The 21,787-nt window shown below is 48.2% G+C and overlaps 1 protein-coding gene across 2 annotated transcripts in view; it reads right to left on the reverse strand.

Moving 5' to 3' along the window:
• The window catches only part of POMT2 (protein O-mannosyltransferase 2), a 46,508-nt gene that overhangs the window by 13,648 nt on the left and 11,073 nt on the right, over positions 1-21,787 (reverse strand). For both annotated transcript variants that reach the window (XM_065940193.1, XM_065940192.1), the window contains exons 3-10: positions 18,850-18,954; positions 16,453-16,561; positions 14,544-14,652; positions 12,563-12,722; positions 8,652-8,758; positions 7,705-7,787; positions 5,570-5,679; positions 1,561-1,627 (exon numbers count right to left, since the gene is read on the reverse strand). In XM_065940193.1, the coding sequence (XP_065796265.1) occupies positions 1,561-1,627; positions 5,570-5,679; positions 7,705-7,787; positions 8,652-8,758; positions 12,563-12,722; positions 14,544-14,652; positions 16,453-16,561; positions 18,850-18,954 (850 nt within the window). The remainder of the gene's footprint in view (positions 1-1,560; positions 1,628-5,569; positions 5,680-7,704; positions 7,788-8,651; positions 8,759-12,562; positions 12,723-14,543; positions 14,653-16,452; positions 16,562-18,849; positions 18,955-21,787) is intronic.

Genomic DNA, 21,787 nt, shown 5'->3' on the forward strand with positions numbered 1-21,787 from the left:
GATGACAGTGGAAAAGAAAAGTGGCAGTAATCTCAGCAACAGAGAAGGATCCTTGCAAATTTCTGTCCCAGGAGTGGACACCAACACTCAAGGTCAGGAAAGACAGATCTGCCAGGACAAATCACCGGCTCACAAGAGAATTCGAGAACTCAACTGGAGAGATGCTCATTCCTACGCTGCCTTCTAAGGTCTCTTAAAAAGAATAATCAGCAAGATGACAGATCAGATACGTTAACGGGGAGGGAAGTTTTACTTCACATGGGCCTGTGGGGGAGGGGCACTTATGGCCATAAAGAACACAGAGACCTTCATCTAGACAGTTCCCACTTCCCAAGTGCTTGAGGCAACCTGCCTTCACATGACTCCTTCGTCACTGGGTGAAATGCAGCCACCTTAATCTGGAAGCTACAACAGGGTAACAGAACAGGGATGTTTAAAGATTTGGTCTGTGCCCGTCCACGTGACTTTAGAAAGAAAGCTGGTCTTCCCTCATAAATCCTCATTGCAACAGACCATTTATATTTGACCTGTTAAGTACCAGTCTTATAAGGGTACAGAACAGACCCGGCAGAGAAACCTGGCAGGCTACGGTCCACAGGGTCGCAAAGAGTTGGACATGACTGAAACGACTCAGCACACAGGCACACAATGGTGTCAGAGTTTGTATTACTGAGGAGTAGGTACAAAGACACTGGTCACATTGGTCACGTTTCTAGCCAGAAAACCATGGCAATAGGAGGAGCTGGGGAAAGGAACAGAGAAGATGAATTTAGATGAGAAGTTGCCACTTCCCACGAAGACCAGGAGCAGCTGACTCGAGACAGGCTGAGCCAGGTGGTGTTTACCGAGGAGTCACAGTGAACACCTGCGGCATAAGACAATTGGAAGGTGAGCGGGAGATGTTTTGTTCTCTTCTCAACTGCAGCAGAAGGCACAGTCTGCAGGTAGCCAGCTGTCTGTCCAAAAAACAGAAGATACAGACACAGCCCTTGTCACCAAGCCCCAGGAGCCCAACAGGTGTGCTTCAGAGCTGCTTCACCCAGGCCAGACAGAGGCAGCTGTGCAGGCCTAGACAAGCCCAGCCACAGGGCTGGCAGGCCCACGGGTCTCCCACTGATTGGCCCAAGCCTGGGACGAGCAGTGGGCAGCAGCCCTCTATCACATCCAGAAAGCCAAGCCGCACCACACGCTGGGGTCTGCAAGGCTTGCTGTGCTCCGAATCAGACACGAGAGCAGTGACTGTGTGTCCCCAATACGTGCCCAGGGAACCTCAACCAGACCACGTCTGAGCCTCGGCCTGCTCTCCGGCTTCAAAATGACAGCTCTCAGGGCCCAATCATATCACTCTTGCTCATTGCTTATCCCTAGACCAACCACAGTCCTTGGGACATAGCAGAGGCTCAATAAATCACTGTTGAAAGGATAACTGAGATCAGTGAAGATGGCAAAGAATGCTCAGGAAAGCCCATCCTAGAACCATTCTTTTGGAAGCACAAGAAATGTTAAGGAGGGCTCAGAGTAAGTAACAATAGAAGAAGCATCAGTTCTCTGCTGCATTACCTGAGTTTGAATTATGCTTCTTGATAATCCATAGGTTGTTGTAGTCCTTGTGCAAATAGGTGGTGACCTGGGTGGGGTGGGGGAAGGAGGAGGAGGTGGGAGGGAGGAGAGCGTCACCATCAGCGAAGTCAGCCACAGGACAGTCAGCAGCGAGCCAGGACTGCTCCGGGCTCTCTCAGAAGCCCCAGCCACCCCCCCGAGGGGCCATGTTTCCCAATGGGGCCAGAAACAGCGATTGGTAAGTGCGGTTCTCTCCTTGCTTCGGCACTTAGAGGCATCTTCCCACAAAAGCCCTTTTGATTGGTCTCTTTGTGCCTCCCTGCATCCTGTCTTTCAAGTTCCAGCCTCCTAGAGGCAGGAATCATGACAACACAGTGTAACGCAGTCTACAGCACCCAAAGAGGATTTAGTGCATTTTAAAAAGTCATCAAGACCATGCCTCAAACTCTCTAAATGAAAAATTCAGGCTGTTATTTTTTCGAAAATGTGGCCAAATGAAATGGAAAAAGTTCTATTAATATCTTGTCCTAGAAGCCTATAATTTTAGCCATAGCCATTTTGTATATGCTAATTTTTAAAAATGGTGTGTGTGTGTGTGTATGCCTGTGCACACGTATGTAATGCTGCAATTAATCTACCAGCAAAAATCTTGGGAACCTCAATAACAAAGGAATAGTTAACATGATGGAATGTCCACAGGAAAGAACATTACACAGAAAACATTTCAGGGCTTGTTTTTTTTTTTTACCAGCACAGGAAAAGGCTTATAAAATGCTGCTGTTGGAAACATCTACCATCTATTGCCAGGCCCTGTGCTAAGCACTGGGGACATCTCATCTCTAGGCTGTGGGTACGATGCTTACCCTCACCTTACAAAGAAACTGAGGCTGAGCAATTCCACTCAAGGTCACATAGCCTGTCAGCTCGAGAGACAGGATTCAAACCCAGCCAGCTAATCCCAAGCTCCCAGGATAGACTACATGCATACTATCATGTCAAGCATGTAAACAAGCACATAAATACCCAGAAGAACAGAAATAAACGCCTCTCTTACAATGTGAGTTTTAATAATTCCAGTTGGATAAAACATGACATTTACTTCCAAAGTGATTTGGAATTAGCATACAGGAAAAAAATTATGCATCTATTATGGCTGCTTTGTTTCAGTGGCTCTTGGTTTCTCAGAAAAAATTAGGGACAATAATATTAAGAACATACAGGAAGTTAAAATTTGGCAGCCATAGAGAAATTAAGTCCAAACTCTGGAACGAAAGCCCATACAGTTGCTTCACCCAGCCTAAATTTACTCAAGGATGCTAAGGTTCTGCGGTGCTCACAGGTGCACTTTGTGCTGTTTGTTTACAAAAATCCTTATCATTAAAATTCCTATTAGAAAAGTCATTTATTTATTATGAATATAGTCCACGACCTCTTTTTCCCACTGAAACATTTATTTTTACAATGAAGTTTTTTTATAATATGAGGTCTCCTAGGAACATAGGTATCCTATTACAATAGAATGTTGTACAGCAATCTACATGGATAAACACTGGTCCTCAGATTATGTCTAACTTTTTTTTTTAATACTTTTCTACATTTTCCAGTTTTACTTTATAAACACTATGCTTTAAAAATATTTAAAAATCAAGACCTAGAGTTGCTGACAAGACACTGACCTAGAGGGCAGGGAGGGCTACTAGAGGCTGTTAAAGTCCAAACCCCGTTTACTGATGGGGACAGGGGAGGAAGGCTCGGAGACTCAGTCAGCGGCAAAGGCAGACCCTCTGTCCCTTGGCCTCGCTCTAGACGGTTCTCACAAACTCATGTCTCTACCATGGGCTTCAAGGGGGTAACACTAAGACCAGCTTCATAGGGCCTCTCAAAACACGGCTCTTTGCACAGTATGAGTGAGTGAGTGTTAATTGCTCAGTCATATCTGACTCTTTGGCGACCCCATGGACTGCAGCCTGCCAAGGCTCCCCTGTCCATGGGATTCTCCAGGCCAGAATACTGGAATGGATTGCCATTCCCTTCTCCAGGGGACGTTCCTGACCCAGCGGGTGAACTCGGGTCTCCTGCATTGCAGGCAGATTCTTTACTACCCGAGCCACCAGGGAAGTCACAGCATAGAGGGTCCCTTTCGCCACATCTGTTACTACATGACATCAGTAGCAAGGTAACACCACGGAAGGGCAAATTGTATGTTAGACTTCTCCGGAAAGCTTAAAACTGAAACAAAAATACACAAGGCATGGGCCCCATCCCAGACTGATTACATAAGAATCTCAGAATTTTTTAAAAGCTCTCCAGCGGATTCTATGAAAAAAGTGCAGTCAGGGCTGAGAACCACTGCACTAGAGAGAAGCAAAGAGCCCAGAATGGGAAACTGATACAAAAACCCAATACTCTGGGTCAAGTTTCTAGTAAATAAGGAAATAATAATAAAACACTTTGAGATGCAACAGTTTCTCACAGAGTAAAGATTTCGCCCACTTTGCAGGAAGAGAAATCACACTTTAAGCTTCTCAGACAGCAGCCAGCCCTGCAACCCCCTCCTCCCTCTCTCCTCAGGTCACCGGATCTGCGAGCTTGGCCCTGACCACGCCACAGAAGCCTCCTGGTCAGAGCTGCCAGGCCTCCTTCTCCACGGTCTCTGCAGCACCTGAACTGCCGGCGTCTCCTGCCCCGGGAGACTGCCGGGCCCTCCCCTCCTCCTCTCCTCCACCCTCCCCGTCCACTCCCTCCTCCTCAGCTGCTTCCCCAGTGCCACGCTGAGCGCCTTTAACACTGCTTTACACACTGCCCTCCCCTCCGCACACCCCTTCAGGGCAATGTCATTGTGTCGCTAACACCTGTATGCTACACACTCACATCTCCTTCCTGAGACAAGCCCCAGGCCTGGAACACACACCAAAAACTCATCTCCAAAGCCATGCTTCCTCCTGCATTTCTGATTACGGTGAACCAGCATCATCACACATACACCTTGACCTCCTGGCCTCCAGATACCTGATACAGCTCACCCCTGACATCTGTCAGTCTCTGGGTCCTGAATCGCTCCCCTCCTCTCCCTGAGGTCTGTTCACTGTCCTTTGTTGTGATTATTGCCTCTGGTCTGCTCCTCCTTCCAATCCATCACACTCCTGCTAGAGCTGTCTTTCTAAACTAGCAACCAAACCACATCTTATCTCTTAATAAGTTTCAATGCCTCCCCAGTGTTTGCAGAGCAAAATTAAATCTACTGGAGGCACCTTCACGAGCCGGCCCCACCAACCTCTCCAACACCCTCTCCCTCTCAGGCACTGTCCCCACAGCCACACCAACCACCCCGTCACGTGGACACGGACAGGGTCCCTCACTCGTTCAGATGATACTCACGGCTAACCCTTCACGAGCACTTCACATGGATTATCTCCCTCAACCCTCACAGCAAACTTATGACAGAGAGCAGTACCATTTTATTTTCCCTAATTTAAAGATGAGCCCACGGAAGCACAGAAAGGTTAAGGAATTTGTTCAAAGTCACACTCTTGTGGAACCAGGATTCAAACTCAGATACACAAGTCTGGTTCGCAGGCCTGTGTTTATAACCCATAAAGGTTATAAACTCATCATCCACTCTGTGCTGGCCACCGAGCTAGGCACCTCAGCCTCCCAGAAGCCAGCAGTCGGACAGCAAGAGAGAGGAGGAAGGACGCGCTCCCAGTTCAATGGGAAGAGGGTTACCGCACAGGCTCGTCAAGGGTGCCGAGAGAGCCGCCCACACCAGACACACCTGACCCAGGACCAGGAAGAGGAGGGACGTGGTGGTCGGAGGGGAGGTCCCCCATGGAAGCCTGGGAAGCTGGAGTTAGCCAGGGGAAAGAGGAAAGGGTGCAGGAGGGGGCAGGATGTTCCAAGCAGGGGAAACAGTGTGGGACAGGACGGGAAGGCAAAAAGGGAGGGGCGGGTTTGGGCATGGCGATCAGCGCGGTGCGGCCGCGGCACGAGCGCATGGAGGGCCACTGACCTGCTGCTGGCGGGCGCCGACGCCCTCGGGGTAGAAGTGCCTGTGTGAGTGGAGGTAGCCGACGGCCATCCGCAGGTTCTTCACGGTGATCACGGAGCCGTAGGCCAGGTCTGCGAGGGGAGGGCAGCAGACGGCATGAGCTGGCCCGGGTGGATGCGGCCCCTGACTGGGCGGGGGGCGGCGCTGAAGCCACAGGAGCCCCCAGCCCTCTAACAGACTCCACTGGGCCCAGGACTGCAGAAAGCAGGACACGCAGCTGCCTCCTCACCCCAAGGGAGTCACCTCAAGAGGGAGGTGACCACAGTCTCACCTGAGCCCTCCCCGCCCCTCCCCACCCCGAAGCACTTCAGAAGAGGCTGGGTATTCACAACGCTGTTATCAAAGCACTGTTTATAATAGCAAAGGCTAGAAACAACTTGTCCCTTAGTCAAGGTCCACTATGTACATTCCATGGAATGAAGAAGGAAAAACTATCTATGTCTTCGTCTTGAATGTTCTCCAAGATATAACGTTATGAGATAGAGGCTGTTAAGATAGACTTTTCACTGTATATCATTTTGTGCCTTTTGAATCTACCACATGCAGTAGTTGCTCAGTGATATTTTGGGTTTTAAATCTGAATTTAAGGGAAAAAAAAAAGAGTAAACAGCTTACCCAAGAGCCTCCATCCGTCCCACACAGGCCCTGGGTTACGGGAAAGAAGCCTCTTTGCTTAGAACTGCCCCTCCTCTGCATGCTCTGCAATATGGCTGCCCGCCCTTCCCCACTCCAGGGAAACAGGTCTCACTGCACCAGTGCTGACCACTCCTGTCCTCCTTTGTTCTTTCATTTGGGTCAAAAGAATCAATTACACAGTGGATGCAAAGGCGGAGGAGGCCTGGCAGAGTCCAGTCTTGGGGACAATGACCTCACACATTGACCAGCACAGGACAAAGTGCCCATGTTCCAGCAAAGGTGTGACAATGTGTGACATGGTGGGAGCCCAGCAAAGGGAGGAATAAATTCTTGCCCAAAGGGTGAGTAGAGGATGGCTTAATGAAGAGAGTGTAACTGAACTGGGCCTTTTAAATGGCAAGTAGCTAACCCCACAGAACCATCCTTCCAAGGCCTCATGCTGGCCAACACACACAGCCCCACATGCTGCTCAACACACACAGCCCCGCACGCTGCTGGCCACGGCTGCGTCTTGATTAGGCTGTCTCCCTCCTCAGCCCCACGCTCCCTCCTGGACTGCTCCTGCAAAGCCCTTCACCCGTGCTCCCCAGTGACCTGACCTCTTCCTGTCCTCTCCTCTTTCTACAACTTCCTCTCAGACCACTGCCAATGCCCAGCATCAACTGTCCCTTTCCAAAGGACTCCTTTGAAAACCTCAGCTCCAAGCCCACAGGCCCCGTGGCATGAATTTCCTTAAGTTTCTCAAAGCCAACCTCTCTAACGTGGAACCCAATGTCTATCTTTCCAAGCCAATTTTTACCTGCTTTCCTATTTCTCATTCCTTCCATAGTCTGGGCAAGCCCCCTGTGTTCCAGGCCCTAGAGAGACCACAGGACATTGTCCATGACTCCAGGAAGCAATCTCCTGGGCCCAGCCTATCTCACCGTGTGCCTCTAATCCCTGTCCCCTGACTCCTACAGACGTGATCTCTTGCACCTTCGATCCCCACAGCTCTGCGCTCCCTCTTTATGTACTTAGCACACACGGCCACATCATGTAGAGATCCTACTCCAGGCCCTACAGCCTCCAACATGGCTAACACACGCTCAACTACTCTCTGTCAACAGTGAATGGATGTGAACTGCAGGACACTCTGGTAGGAACCAGAGTTTATAATGGCAAAGGCTAAGCAAATTAGCCCCAAAGGGGTTCATTCCCCCTGCCCCCAGGTTCTCAGTGTTGTCTTCCCATAGCCACATCGGAAAAGTCATCTTCTAATCAAAGAGCTCACTGCTCAGGACGCCCTCCTCTGCACTTTCTGAGTCCCTGTTCACTGTCATGAGTGCTCAGACCAGATTTCACTGGTTCTTTCTCCCACACTGTCATCTAAAATAACTCAGGCTATCATATTGTCTTTTCCAATCCAACTCCCAGGAACCTCTCCTGCACTTTTCTCTTCATAAAGGCCAAGAGACACTCACGTTCCGGAATGGATGCGTTGTGAAGATTGTTTCCTGAAAGCCGGGCCTGGAAGGCAGAACTGAAAAAGCCATCACCGGGACCACTGTGGGGAAGGGCAGAGCAGAAGGGAGCAGAGTTAAAAGAGTGAAATTACGACTTCCCAGGAGCCCTGGGAAAAGTTCTGCGTGGTTGGTTTAAAAGATGTACAAGGGAGTGGTGGGCTTCCCAGGTGGTGCAGAGGTAAAGAATCTGCCTACCAGTGCAGGAGATGGGGATTCAATCCCTGGGTTGGGAAGATTCGCTGAAGGAGGAAATGGCATACCACTCCAGTATTCTTGTCTGGGGAATCCCACGGACTGAGGAGCCTAGCGGGTTACTGCCCATGGGGCCACAAAAGAGCCAGACACGACTGAGCAACTGAGCACATATGCACCAGGGAGTGGCGGTCCGGTGTCATGGACCGACACGGGGGATGGAGTCAGGGAAACTGGGGTCCACATAACAGCTCCCCTACTAGTTAGGTGAATTTTGTAAGACACCTGGCCTCATTTAGTCTCAACATCTCATTTATAAATCAGGGATTTTAAAAAATTAAAAGAATTGTTATGACTAAGTAAGATAAAAGTACACAAAATGCTGAGCACAGTTCTGACACAGTTGCTACCTGCTAAATGGGAGCTGCTGGTGTCCTTGTTATTATTACCCTCACTCCAACTGTACGTGCTCATGGTCCCCCATCCCTGTTGGCACAAGGCGACTGTTTTTAGGGATAAGAGGCAGTTTGGCTACAAAGGCCTTCTCTTCTTCCTTCAGGGCAGGATACCCAGAAGACAGAACCCAGGAGGAAACCAACCCTGGGTCCCCTTCGGGTCATCCCAACCACAGACCTAGGAAATCACGCAGCTCCTCCGTGGGCTTAGAGACAAGAGAAGGACAGAAGCGAGACCTGGCCAGGCTCTGGTGGTACCTTCTATTCAGCACCATGAAGTGGACGGCGTAGGTGGCGGTGTAGAGAGCCAGAGGCAGCAGTATGAGGCACAGGATGCGAGCGCTCAGATGTTTTCCCAAGGTCGCCTGTGAACAGAGCCAGGGCCGGTGCTGGGCATAGGAGGCTTCACTATGCCTTACGCTTGACGTCTGCGTTATTTCTAAGTATTTACATGTAAGTCACTGGAGAAGGAAAAGGCAACCCGCTCCAGTATTCTCGCCTGGAAAATTCCATGGAGAGAGGAACGTGGTGGGTTACAGTCCACAGGGTCACAAAGAATTGGCCACGACTGAGCTCATCAGCACATATGTAAGTCATAATCAGAAACAACTGAAAAACTAATAGCCATCAGGAGAAAAAGGTATGTGGAAACCCTAAGCCTTCTTATAACACCCAACCAACCAAGCACTGCCGGGGCGGACACTGGCCAGCCCTCCACGCCCTGGCCACACGCTCACCCAGGGCTCTGGGCTATCCCCAGACTGCTGACAAGGCGTGACCTGCATCTTCAGCATCATCACTCCGCACTCCCTCTCCCTCCCAGTACCACTGACACCCTGCGCTTTCCCTACACTTCTTGCACTGCACCGGCCCCACCCAACACGTGAACACGAATAAATGCTCCTGATCTTAACTTTGGGCCTCAGCTTTCCCCCAGAAGCCTTCCTAGAGTGCCTCAGCCTGGGCTCGCGTCCTTCTCTGTGCTCTCACAGCACTTGTTGGCTGGAATGTGACTTATATTTTTCTTTTCATTCTTATTTCTCTCTCTCTCCATTGTCTCTAGAGGGCAGGAATCTTGTTTTCAGTTCAGTTCAGTCAGTTCAGTTGCTCAGACATGTCCGACTCTTTGAGACCCCATGAATCGCAGCACGCCAGGTCTCCCTGTCCATCACCAACTCCCGGAGTTTACTCAAACTCATGGCCATCGAGTTGACGATGCCATCCAACCATCTCATCCTCTGTCGTCCCCTTCTCCTCCTGCCCTCAATCTTTCCCAGCATCAGGGTCTTTTCCAATGAGTCAGCTCTTCGCATCAGGTGGCCAAAGTATTGGAGTTTCAGTTTTAGCATCAGTCCTTCCAATGAACACCCAGGACTAAGCTCTTTTAGGATGGACTCATTGGATCTCCTTATAGTCCAAGGGACTCTCAAGAGTCTTCTCCAACACCACAGTTCAAAAGCATCAATTCTTTGGCACTCAGGTTTCTTTATAGCCCAACTCTCACATCCATACATGACTACTGGAAAAACCATAGCCTTGACTAGATGGACCTTTGCTGGCAAAGTAATGTCTCTGCTTTTTAATATACTGTCTAGGTTGGTCATAACTTTCCTTCCAAGGAGTAAGCGTCTTTTAATTTCATGGCTGCAATCACCATCTGCAGTGATTTTGGAGCCAGGAAAAATGAAGTCAGCCACTGTTTCCATTGTTTCCCCATCTATTTGCCATGAAGTGATGGGACTGGATGCCATGATCTTAGTTTCTGAATGTTGAGTTTTAAGCCAACTTTTTCACTCTCCTCTTTCACTTTCCTCAAGAGACTCTTTAGGTCTTCTTCACTTTCTGCCATAAGGGTGGTGTCATCTGCATATCTGAGGTTATTGACATTTCTCTCAGCAATCTTGATTCCAGCTTGTGCTTCCTGCAGCCCAGCATTTCTCATGATGTACTCTGCATATAAGCTAAATAATCAGGGTGACAATATACAGCCTTAATGTACTCCTTTACCTATTTGGAACCAGTCTGTTTTTCCATGTCCAGTTCTAACTGTTGCTTACTGACCTGCATACAGGTTTCTCAAGAGGCAGGTCAGGTGGTCTGGTATTCCCATCTCTTTCAGAATTTTCCACAGTTTATTGTGATCCACACAGTCAAAGGCTTTGGCATAGTCAATAAAGCAGAAATAGATGTTATTCTGGAATTCTCTTGCTTCTTCAATGATCCAACTGATGTTGGCAATTTGACCTCTTGTTTCTCTGCCTTTTCTAAAACCAGCTTGAACATCTGGAAGTTCACAGTTCATGTATTGCTGAAGCCTAGTTTGGAGAATTTTGAGCATTACTTTACTAGTGTGTGAGATGAGTGCAACTGTGCAGTAGTTTGAGCATTCTTTGGGATTGCCTTTCTTTGGGATTGGAATGAAAACTGACCTTTTCCAGTCCTGTGGCCACTGCTGAGTTTTCCAAATTTGCTGGCATATTGAGAGAAACACTTTCACAGCATCATCTTCCAGGATTTGAAACAGCTCAACTGGAATTCCATCACCTCCACTAGCTTTATTCGTAGTGATGCTTCCTAAGGCCCACTTGCTGTCACATTCCAGGATATCTGGCTCTAGGTGAGGGATCACACCATTGTGATTATCTGGGTCATGAAGATCTTTTTTGTACAGTTCTTCTGTGTATTCTTGCCACCTCTTTTTAATATCTTTTGCTTATGTTAGGTCCATACCATTTCTGTCCTTTATTGAGCCCATCTTTGCATGAAATGTTCCCTTGGTATCTTGAATTATCTTGAAGAGATCTCTAGTCTTTCCCATTCTGTTGTTTTCCTCTATTTCTTTGCACTGATCATGAGGAAGCCTTTCTTATCTCTCCTTGCTATTCTTTGGAACTCTGCATTCAAATGGGTATATCTTTCTTTTTCTCCTTTGCTTTTCGCTTCCCTTCTTTTCACAGCTATTTGTAAGGCCTGCTCAGACAGCCATTTTGCTTTTTTGCATTTCTTATTCTTGGGGATGGTTTTGATTCCTGTCTCCTGTACAATGTCATGAACCTCCATGCATAGTTCACCAGGCACTCTGTCTGTCAGGTCTACTCCCTTAAATCTATTTCTCACTTCCACTGTATAGGCATAAGGGATTTGATTTAAGTCATACCTGAATGGTCTAGTGGTTTTCTCCACTTTCTTCAGTTTAAGTCAGAATTTCATCTGCATATTCTGGGTCTCACACTCAGTGGATGGTCTGTCTATATTTTCTAAATGAACTTGTTGGAACTTGGGGCCAGAAGTGATGGAGAGGTGTTACAGCAAAGCAGTAGATATAGAGTCAGCCTCTCCTTTCTGAATCCTAGACCTCCCTTTCACTACTTGTATGACCTTGGGAACAATATCACCTTTCTAGGTCTCAGTTTCCCTCATTTGTCAAGGGGGTAATAACTACCTTCCTCACGGGACTGTTATGAGGAGGAAATGACATGATAAAGGTAAAGCATTTTCCATAGTGCAAGACACAGAGTCAGCTCTTAATAAATAATACTGTAATAAACTGTAAGGCTCTTACTGGCCTCCAAGTCCAGAGACTCTGGGAAGAGAAAACTAAGTTCAGAAAGTCAGCCCACCGAGTTTACATAAGGCCCCTGCAGTCAGTGCCTGCCATGCACGTGGCTGAGCCCAGCGGAACAGGATCCCCTTGGGTCATTTGTTGTTGTTCAGTTGCTAAGTCATGTCCGACTCTGCAACCCCATGGACTGCAGCACACCAGGCTTCCCTGTCCTTTACTATCTCCCGAAGCTTGCTCAAACCCATGTCCATTGAGTTGGTGATGCCATTCAACCACCTCACTCTCTATCGCCCCCCTTCTCCTCTTGCCCTCAGTCTTTCCCAGCATCAGGGTTTCTTCCAATGAGTCATTTGTAGAGCATTTAAAAACCAATGCAGGAATGGAAGCCAAAAGAGAACCCCAAGGATGTCAGTCCATCCTCTCCATTTCTCCCTCTCCAGCCCATGGGTCATGGCCCAGCCCCTGCTGCTCTGCGCCTTCCAGAGGGCAAATGGATCCAGCCTGCCTGGGGCCCAGAGCACAGCCATTCTGCCCCCTGCAGCAGAAGTGGAGAAAGGTCGCTGGTTCTAGGGAGCAAAGACATTTCTACAAGCACTTGGGTTCTCACCATTGAAAGACTGAGGTCTCCAAACAGGTGCCAAAGGTCTGAAAGGGTGTTCCAACCCACTTGCAGGATGATGAAGAGGCCAACAAACTTGACCCCCAGAGCGCCTGCCAGATTAATGCCAGTCAGGCTGAGCCAGAACCACCAGGGGGCAGAGAAGGGCCTGAAAACCAACAAGACGCAGAGTTCAGCTTGGTGGCTGGAACCAAACTCAACAGCAAGCGCAGCAGCGGGGAGAGGCAGAGGTCCCCCGACTCTCAGAGGCTGCCCTGTGGCCTTTTTCACGAGGGCTCGCAACCTCAGGGCCCACACATGGCGCCGAGGCAGATGTGGTCTGTGAAACCCGAGACTGCGGGAGCACCATGTGGGAACACCGTGTAAGAGCATGATTCTTCTGGGGAGGAGGGTCATGGCAGCCCTGGCAAAGTAAGTAAGGGGTGTCAAGTAAGCAAGAGCTTATTCTTCAGTGGTGACCAATCAAGTGGAAGGAAAAGGAAAATCCAGAGAAGCCCACTGGATTCAGGCAGACCGTCCCCTGTAAAAGCCAGCAATTATTGAGTGTTACTATGTGTTAGGCATTGTTCTGAGCATTTTACTAGTGTGTGTGTGTGTGTGTGTGTGTGTTGTTCTGAGCATTTTACTAGTGTGTGTGTGTGTGTGTGTGTGTGTGTGTGTGGTCAGTCACTCAGTCATGTCCGACTCTTTGCAACCCCAACAGGCTGTACCCTGCTAGGCTCCTCTGTCCATGGGATTTTTCCAGCAAGCATACTGGAGTGGGTTGCCATTTCCTCCTCCCGGGGATCTTCCCGACCCAGGGATGGAGCCCGCGTCTCCTGCATTGACAGGTGGATTCTTTACCGCTGAGCCACCAGAGAAGCCCCATTACCGCACCCCGTATTATCCCATTAACTTTCACTACAACCCCATGGAGGCAGAGCCTGTCATCAGCCTCTTCTTCCAGACGAGGACTCGAGGCACAGAGAGGTCATGTAACACAGCCACCTGCGGTGGAGCACAGTGCTAAGCCAAGCAGTCGGTTCCAAGGTCTGCTGTACTAGAGCACTTAGGGCTCAGAGCTGCAGACCCCCCCGTTCCCCACCCTCACCCCCACCAGGGCAAATGCTCCCTAACAGTCAAGACCTATGTGTTCCTGAACCCTCAGCTCTGGGCACAGTACCTGGCACAGTCTGTATTTAATAAATGGCAGGTGGGAGGAGATACGGTGCAGGCGGAAGATAAGCCAAACTCAGAGAGAGCTGGAGGTCACAGCCTGGCTGCAGTGAAATCAGGTTGCTTCTGGAAAAGCCTTGGCAGAGCCAGCTCTTCTGGTTTGGATGCAATGACCTATTCTACTCTCTTAGAGGTGAAGGGTGATCTGGAAAGGACTCTTCTGGAAGAAGACCAGGCCCTCCAGAGCAGCTTTAGAGCTGACCAGGGCCTGCAGGGATCCTCTTGGTCCATGTGGACCCTTCGAGCCAACCTCTGTGTATATCATTCTCATCCTTGGATCAGGACTGAGGGCAGGGAGACAAACAGTTCCCAGGCAATACCTACTCTGGTGCCCTCCCCTCTAGGACAGAGCACGTGAAGAATGAAGTTGTCCTGGGATCTCCTAACCAGCACTGGTGCTGAGGAGTGGCTAGCTGGTGGGGTGGGGGAAGGTATTAGGACCCCTTCATAAAGTAACATAAACCCCTACCCAAATCTACCCCCATTGTAAAAATAACAAGGCTCTTGAAAAAGACAACTGATATTTTCTTAGTCTTAGGAAAGCAAAAATAAAAGTATCTACAGAAAACTTCTATAAATCTATTTTTATGATCTAAAATGGGCAATCTAAAATATTTTTTTAAAGTATACTTGCCTGAAATTCAGCTTCAAGACAAGTCCTCTAGGCACTGTACCCATCCCGCCCCTGAACGTTATAGAAACTCTAGAGCTGCCACAGCTTCTGACATCCCCTCCCAGAGATGGTGTTGCTGACCTGTTGGCACAGGAGTTGTACTTGACCATGCTCAGCATGGCAGCCATGATGAAGAACATCAAGATGGGGTCAAGGAGGATGTACTGGGACAGAGTGAGGCATCCTGTGTCTGAAAAACATGAGCTCAGTGGTCAAAAAGTGGAATCAGAGATGGGCCACCCCGAGAACAAAACACCCCAGCATTAAGAAACAGTCCCCATTGGGCTTAACCGCACGTAAGCGTTTGTGCAGTCAGGATTAGATGGGCAAGTGAGTCAAATGGAAAGCGGAAGGACACAGCTTTGGGATACACCAAAGAGCAATGATATGAAAGAGCATCTCATACTTTCAGCCCGTTGACCCCAGAAGGGATCATGTCATTCATTCAGACAGAGTGATCCTGAGATAAGGGCTCTTGCTAACTGCCACCATCCAAAGTTCTGCCATCATGCTTGCTGCTGCTGCTGCTGCTGCTAAGTAGCTTCAGTCGTGTCCAACTCTGTGCGACCCCATAGATGGCAGCCCATCAGGCTCCACCGTCCCTGAGATTCTCCAGGCAAGAGTACTGGAGTGGGTTGCCATTGCCTTCTCCAGTCATCATGCTTACACAGCCATAAACTACATATACCCAGGATAGAATCTTAACCATTTCACATGAGGTCTCTGTTGGGAGTTGACTCTCCATGCAGGTGCTGAAGTGATTTTCTTTTTTTAAACAAAATTTCATTACATCATGGCCTGGTTTAAGTCTTTCAATGTCTTCCCATCTCACTCAGACTAAAAACTCCTCAAGATGGCCATGGTCTCCCTACCCATCCAGCCTCCTCTGCTCTTGCACTCTGCTCTGGCCTCATCTTCTTACTGTTCTCTGAATCCACCAAGGGCTGCCTCGCACCAGAACCACAGTACATGCTGTCCCCTCAGATATCTGCTCAAGGCCACATCCTCAGGGGGCTCTTCACTGACCACCCTACCTAAAACAGAATCACCCCATATTACTCTATTCTTTACCCTATCCTCTTTTCTATGTTGTACTTACTGTTTAAAATGTTACACTATAGACTTACTAATTTACTTGCTTATTTGTCATCTGCCCCATTAGTAAGCAAGCTCCATGACAGTCCTGTCTCATCAGCATAACCTCTGAGGCCAAGAAAGTGGCTTAGCACAGAGTACATGCTTCAAAGTAGTTGTTGAATGAAAAATGAATGAACTACTGAGTAGGGAAATTAAAGACCCAAGGAAAAAGCCACCAGTCCTCTAGAGGGAGATTCTATAATCTTGCAACCTTATCTGTCAGAGCAAAGTCAGAATCATCCCTAAAGTAACCATCTAAACTGGCTTGGACTTCTTTAAATGTTAAGCTCAACGAGGTCATGAATTCACTCTCATATGAGCCAGGCTAGCAACAGAATCAGTTTCTACAAATCAACTCTCAATTATCCATATGAGGATCATCCACAGAAATAATTTAAATTTCCATTTTGTTTTCCTCTGTCACCCAGCTGCTTCGGAGGCATATGCCCTTGCATTCAGGTGAAATTAGTTTAAGGAATGCAAACTAATCTTGAGAGTAACTAAGAATAGCTGAATTAGAACTGTAAGCCTCCTTCAAACACACACATACACACAAGCACACATACACATATTATCCATTCCAAACTCAAATACGGATAACTTAGAGATAATCTATTCCTTGGGGTTGCACATACCCTCTCACACCTCCAATACTATTAAGGCTTGCTACATACAAGTACTCATATATGTGAGTACCACTAGTGAGTAAAAGGAGATCTGGAACACATTTACCCAATCCTAAGGTTACTTCAGAACTGGGCCCACAGACAAGGATCTTCAAGTGCATTGCTTTCTAGCTACATTCATAGAGTGGCAGTCAATTTCCCAAGAGACGTGGCCTAGGACAACTTACCAAAGGTGAGGAAGGCGGCCGTGAGCAGCGCTGCTGGGAGAGACCGGGACAGCTCCAGCACAGTGAGGTAGGCGAAAGGGACGAGCATGGCGCCAAGGAAGGCACAGAACTAGGGGAGGACAGGAAAGCGGTCAAGGGGCCAGCCAAGCAAAGTATCGGGGATCTCCTGACCTGCTACAAACTCATCTTTTGAGATGGAGGGCCCCGATGATGGGTGGCATGACTTGATGACTTTGGATATATTTAAATGTGAAAGGGGCAGTGTAATAGTGAAGCATCAAATCAAGCAACATTTACGTTTCCATTGAGCACCAACTTGTGCACTGACATGAAACCAGCGAAGTTCAGCCAGGGAGGTGTGGGCAGGAGGGCACACTGGTTTTAAGTGTGAGACTCTGGGGTTGGACCAACCCATCACTGCTAGTTGTGACCTTGACAAAGTCATATCTCTGTAGCTCAGCCTCCCAATCTGTGAAAAATAAGCATTCCCACCTCAGAGGGCGTACTTTAAAATTTTTATTTATTTGTTTAGTTTTGGCTGCACTGGGTCTGCGTTTCTGTGTGTGGGCTTTCTCTGGTTGTGGTGTGCAGGCTTCTCATTGCAGTGGCTTCTCTCATTGCGGAGCACGGGCTCTCGGCGCAAGGGCTTCAGTAGTTGTGGTTCACGGGCTTGGCTGCCCCATGGTGTGTGGAATCTTCCTGAAGCAGGGACTGAACCCATGTCTCCTGCATTGGCAGGCGGATTCTTAACCACTGGACCACCAGGAAGCCCCAGGGCTTAGTTTTTAGATTAAATAAGCTAAAGTTTATTACCACACAGAAAGTTCTTGATAAACACTAGCTTCTGTTACAAAACTGGGTGCAAGGAGAGAAATAGCTCTCTGAAGGTATTTTAATATTTTAGAGAATTCTAATGCTATTTCTGCTCTTTCTCCCTTGGTCCTTTTATCCAATCACACCAGGAACCACTCTTTAATCTATAGGTTGTATCTTGATTTTACAAAAAAGACAGCTTGACACTTTAGCATTTGGACAGTTGTTTTTTGGTTTTGCTTTTAACCAGCAGTGTTCTCTCTATTCCCCTACCCTATCCATCAAATGTAATCAGACAGTGCTCGCTTCGGCAGCACATATACTAAAAAAAAAGTAATCAGACAAACCAAAGGAATGGAAATTCTCACATTTGGGTTGTCACTTTTTGTTAGCAGACAGCAATGTGCCCTGGTGTGAAAGGCAATAGGCTGTTATATTTGGCCTTCTCACTTCCATAGCAAGTTTATAGTCAGACCGATATTCAATTCTGTATGCTCGCTGGTGATCAAACATCATTAGGAAGACACAGAATCACTCAAGAATATGAACTTGAGGGTAGTAGACACTCCTTATTTAAAACAGTATGATATGACTGCATAAGCAAGCCAATGACTACAGCCCAAGTGACCTTTACCTAAACTGCTTTGAACTCCCTGAGGGAAGGGACTTGCAAATGCAACCCACTCTGAGAGTTCCACACTGGATGGTTCCTGTAGGTCCAGTTTAGCTCGGAGAAGGCAATGGCAGCCCACTCCAGTACTCTTGCCTAGAGAATCCTGTGGAAGGAGGAGCCTGGTGGGCTGCTATCCATAGGATCGCACAGAGCCGGACACAACTGAAGCGACTTAGCATGCATGCATGCATTGGAGAAGGAAATGGCAGCCCACTCCAGTATTCTTGCCTGGAGAATCCCAGGGATGGAGGAGCCTGTGGGCTGCCGTCTGTGAGGTTGTACAGAGTTGGACGCAACTGAAGCAACTTAGCAGCAGGATGGGGTGCCCAGACACTTGGGTCTTTAGGCCCTGCCATGTTCTGTCAGGGCTGGTGCTGGGACTCAGAGCACAGTGGGACTGGGCAAACATACACTTCCCTTAAAAGACTAGAAAACCCGCGTGTGCCTGAAATCTTCATGGGGAAATGAAGAACCTGGTCACGGGGGGGCGGGCGTGCTGATGTCAGTAAAGGCCCCAGAGGGAGGCAGTGGTGCAGCAGTGGCGGCCACAGAGGAAGGACACGTAGCCTGCCAATGTGCTGAGCCCACGTTAGGGCCGAAGCAGCCTCCTGGCCGCCTGAGTCCTGGGCTGCCATCCAATCTGAAACCTGGTGCCGCTCGTGGGCAGGGGAACAGGTGACAGGCTGGGCCTGCTCCCACCTGTGTCATCCCCGTATTGCCTGTGTCCTCTCTCACCCTTCTTACTCACCCCAGCTCTGAATCTTGACTATAGGGCATGGGTCCAATCACCCCCTCCTCCCCAAAGTCCCTTTTCCTAGACCTGCCACCACTGAGGGCTTCTGACTGTTAACATTTCTGACTGAGTGTGGCCCCAGGGTTCAGGCAGCCAATCGCAAGTCAGGAAGCCTTACTCCTCTCATTCCCATGTAGCTGTGATGCTCATAGTTGTCCCCAGGCTTCTGGAACAAAAAGGTGCCATCGTACCCGCTCAGGTAGCCAGCCAGACCAATCAGCATCTGAGGAGAGAGGCGGAACATAAAGATGAGAGGCCTCGGAGAGAAGTCTCCATCACCTCCACACTCCCCTCCCAGCTGCACCCAGACCTCGGCTTCCCTGACAACCGTCCACAGGAGGAGCCCCCAACATGACACTCTCTCCGGCAGCTGCTGCAGAGCAAAGACTCTTTTGTTCACCGAGCTCACGGCTTGAAACAAATCCTCTCCTGTGTTAAGGCCAAGTCCTTGGGAACAGTGAAGACTGAGTACTGAAGAAGAAAATAACCCCAGTGTGAAGGGCAGAGCCAGTGAGGGGCTTCCTCATTCAGCCTTCTTTCACTTGCTGGGAAGTAAAACACGACAGCTCATGGAGAGGGGCTGTGGGCAGGGGCTGATTCCTGGGAGACCACACCACTGAAAGGAAAACGAGGCTCCAAGTCAGGATGAGGAGCGAGGAAAGAGGCCAAGGGGCTACACACTAGGCATCGAGAGAAGGGGAGAAAACGGGGAGCAGAACACAGATGGATGCACTTCCCCGGAGGGGAAGGGAAAAGTCTCGGTGGAAACAAAGTCAGAAGGCCAGGGACTGGTTCCTCCTACTGCCAGTCTTCCAAAGAGAGGCCACCTTGGCACATCCCCAAACTGAACACATCTACTGCAAACTAAGCCTGTGAGTCGTGAATCCTTCAAAACGCTCAAGAGGATCGGCCTCTTCATTTCTCTTTTCTTGACCATCAGTAGTGTAAAACTTGCTTTTTCACACATATAATCAGAAGCAGCTAAAACATAAGAACTGTCAGCAAATAGCAAGCATCGGTAACAGCCCTAGGCTGCCTGGGCCCGACCCCTGCACTAGAGCTGGGCTGTGTGGAGAGAAAGCCTTGCCCTGCAACGCTGCTTCTGGGGGCTCGGACGTGGACCACTGACTCACTTTTTCTCTAAGTAGTTCTAAACAGGTCACTCTCCACAGTTCCATGTCAAGACACAGGAACCAAAACTCAGCAGTATATTAATATAAATCTTTATTAAAAAAAGAGGAATCCCAGAGTCCAGAAGTTATATTTAATGTCAATTAATTTACTATAAAGTAATATAAGGTATTGAGAAGACAGCCATCCGAATACCCAGATGAACTTAAACTGAGAAGTGACCATCAAATGCCTGTCCCTTCCCACCTGGGGCCTCAGAGGACAAGCCCCCCTGGTGCAGAAACTCCCAGACCGCTGGTCTGGTGGCAGAGCACGCGGGACGCGCGGTGACTTGGCTCTCAGTGCCTCCCGTGTGAGGTCTCTAACTGGGGACAATACTCGGTACTCTCTGAACTACAAGTAATAAAACCTTCCTCACAGATGACTGTAGGGCTTAGAGATGCCAAAGGTAAAACACCTGGTACCCTGCCAAGCATTTAACAAGCACTCAAAATTCAGTTCCCTCTTAGTTCCCATAAGGTTAAAAGTAGTCCTGATGGGATTCCTAGGTGGCCCAGTGGTAAAGAATCCACCTGTCAATGCAGGAGACACAGGTTCGATCCCTGGTCCGGGAAGATCCCACATGCCATGGAGCAGCTAGGCCCAGGAACCACAACCACTAACATCCACAAGCCCTAGGGCCAGCACGCCACAAGAGAAGCCGCCGCAATGAGAAGCCTGCACACTGTAACGAAGAGTAGCCCCCGCTTGCTGCAACTAGGGAAAAGCCTGAGCAGCAACAAAGATCTAGCACCCAAAAATAAAAAATTCGAAACTTAAAAAGTGAAATAAAACTTTAAAAAAAGCGTTTGTTAGTCGCTCAGTCATGTCTGACTCTTTGCAACCCCATGGACTGTAGCCCGCCAAGATTCTCCGTCCATGGGATTCTCCAGGCAAGAATGCTGGAGTGGGTTGCCATGCCCTCCTCCAGGGGATCTTCCCAACCCAGGGATCGAACCTGGGTCTCCTGAACTGCAGGCAGATTCTTTATCATCTGAGCCATCAGGGAAGCCCACTCTGCTAATTGTCTAACTCAAAAACTCATTCAAATCAGTATAAATAAGAGGAATTTACTAGAAAAAAAAAATGCTATCTTAAAAAAACAAAACACTAATGGCTAACAAACATACAAAAAAAATTTCAGTCTAATTTAGGAAGACATGCAAAAATGGAAACTCTTATATACCATTTTTTACTTTTAAACTGGCAAAGTTTTGGCAGTGTGATCACACCAGTACTAGCAATGAGGTGAGGGAAGCAAGCGCCCTCATACACTGTTGGTGGGAGTACATATATTAGCACATTTTGCAGGATAACTTAACAACGTCTAACTCAAATCTAAATGTGTGCATCCTTTGCCTCTTCAGCTCAGGTGCTGAGGCTCTATTAGCCACACCTGCACAACTTTGAAAAGACAAATGTACAAGGAAGTTCATTGCATTATCTTTTGTAATGACTCAAAACTGGAAGTAACATAAATGCCCACCAGAAGAGAGGCAAAATAATTTATGACTTAAGTGTATAATGGAATACTATATAGCCACTAAAAAGAATGGGGCACATTTTATATGCTGATGTGGATAAAAAGTAAGATATATTTAAAATACAAGTTGCTCAATTTTAGTCTGTTTCTATTTGCATATATAACGTGCTATTCATGTGTACTAATATATACATGTGAATAAATGTATACACAGTTGTATTTGTATAAAGTTTCTGAGAGGATATAAGAAAATGTTAATAAAGGTGGCTCTGGTGGCCTCTGAGGAATAGAAATGTGAGAGAAGGTAGCTTTTGACCTTTTATTTCCTTCTATTAGAATCAAATTTCTTGCTATGTGCAGGCATTTTTATTTCTTTTAAAGCACCTATTTCCCTGGAGCCCCG

The sequence above is a fragment of the Muntiacus reevesi genome, chromosome 7, assembly GCF_963930625.1.
Source record: "Muntiacus reevesi chromosome 7, mMunRee1.1, whole genome shotgun sequence".
Taxonomy (NCBI): Eukaryota; Metazoa; Chordata; class Mammalia; order Artiodactyla; family Cervidae; genus Muntiacus; species Muntiacus reevesi.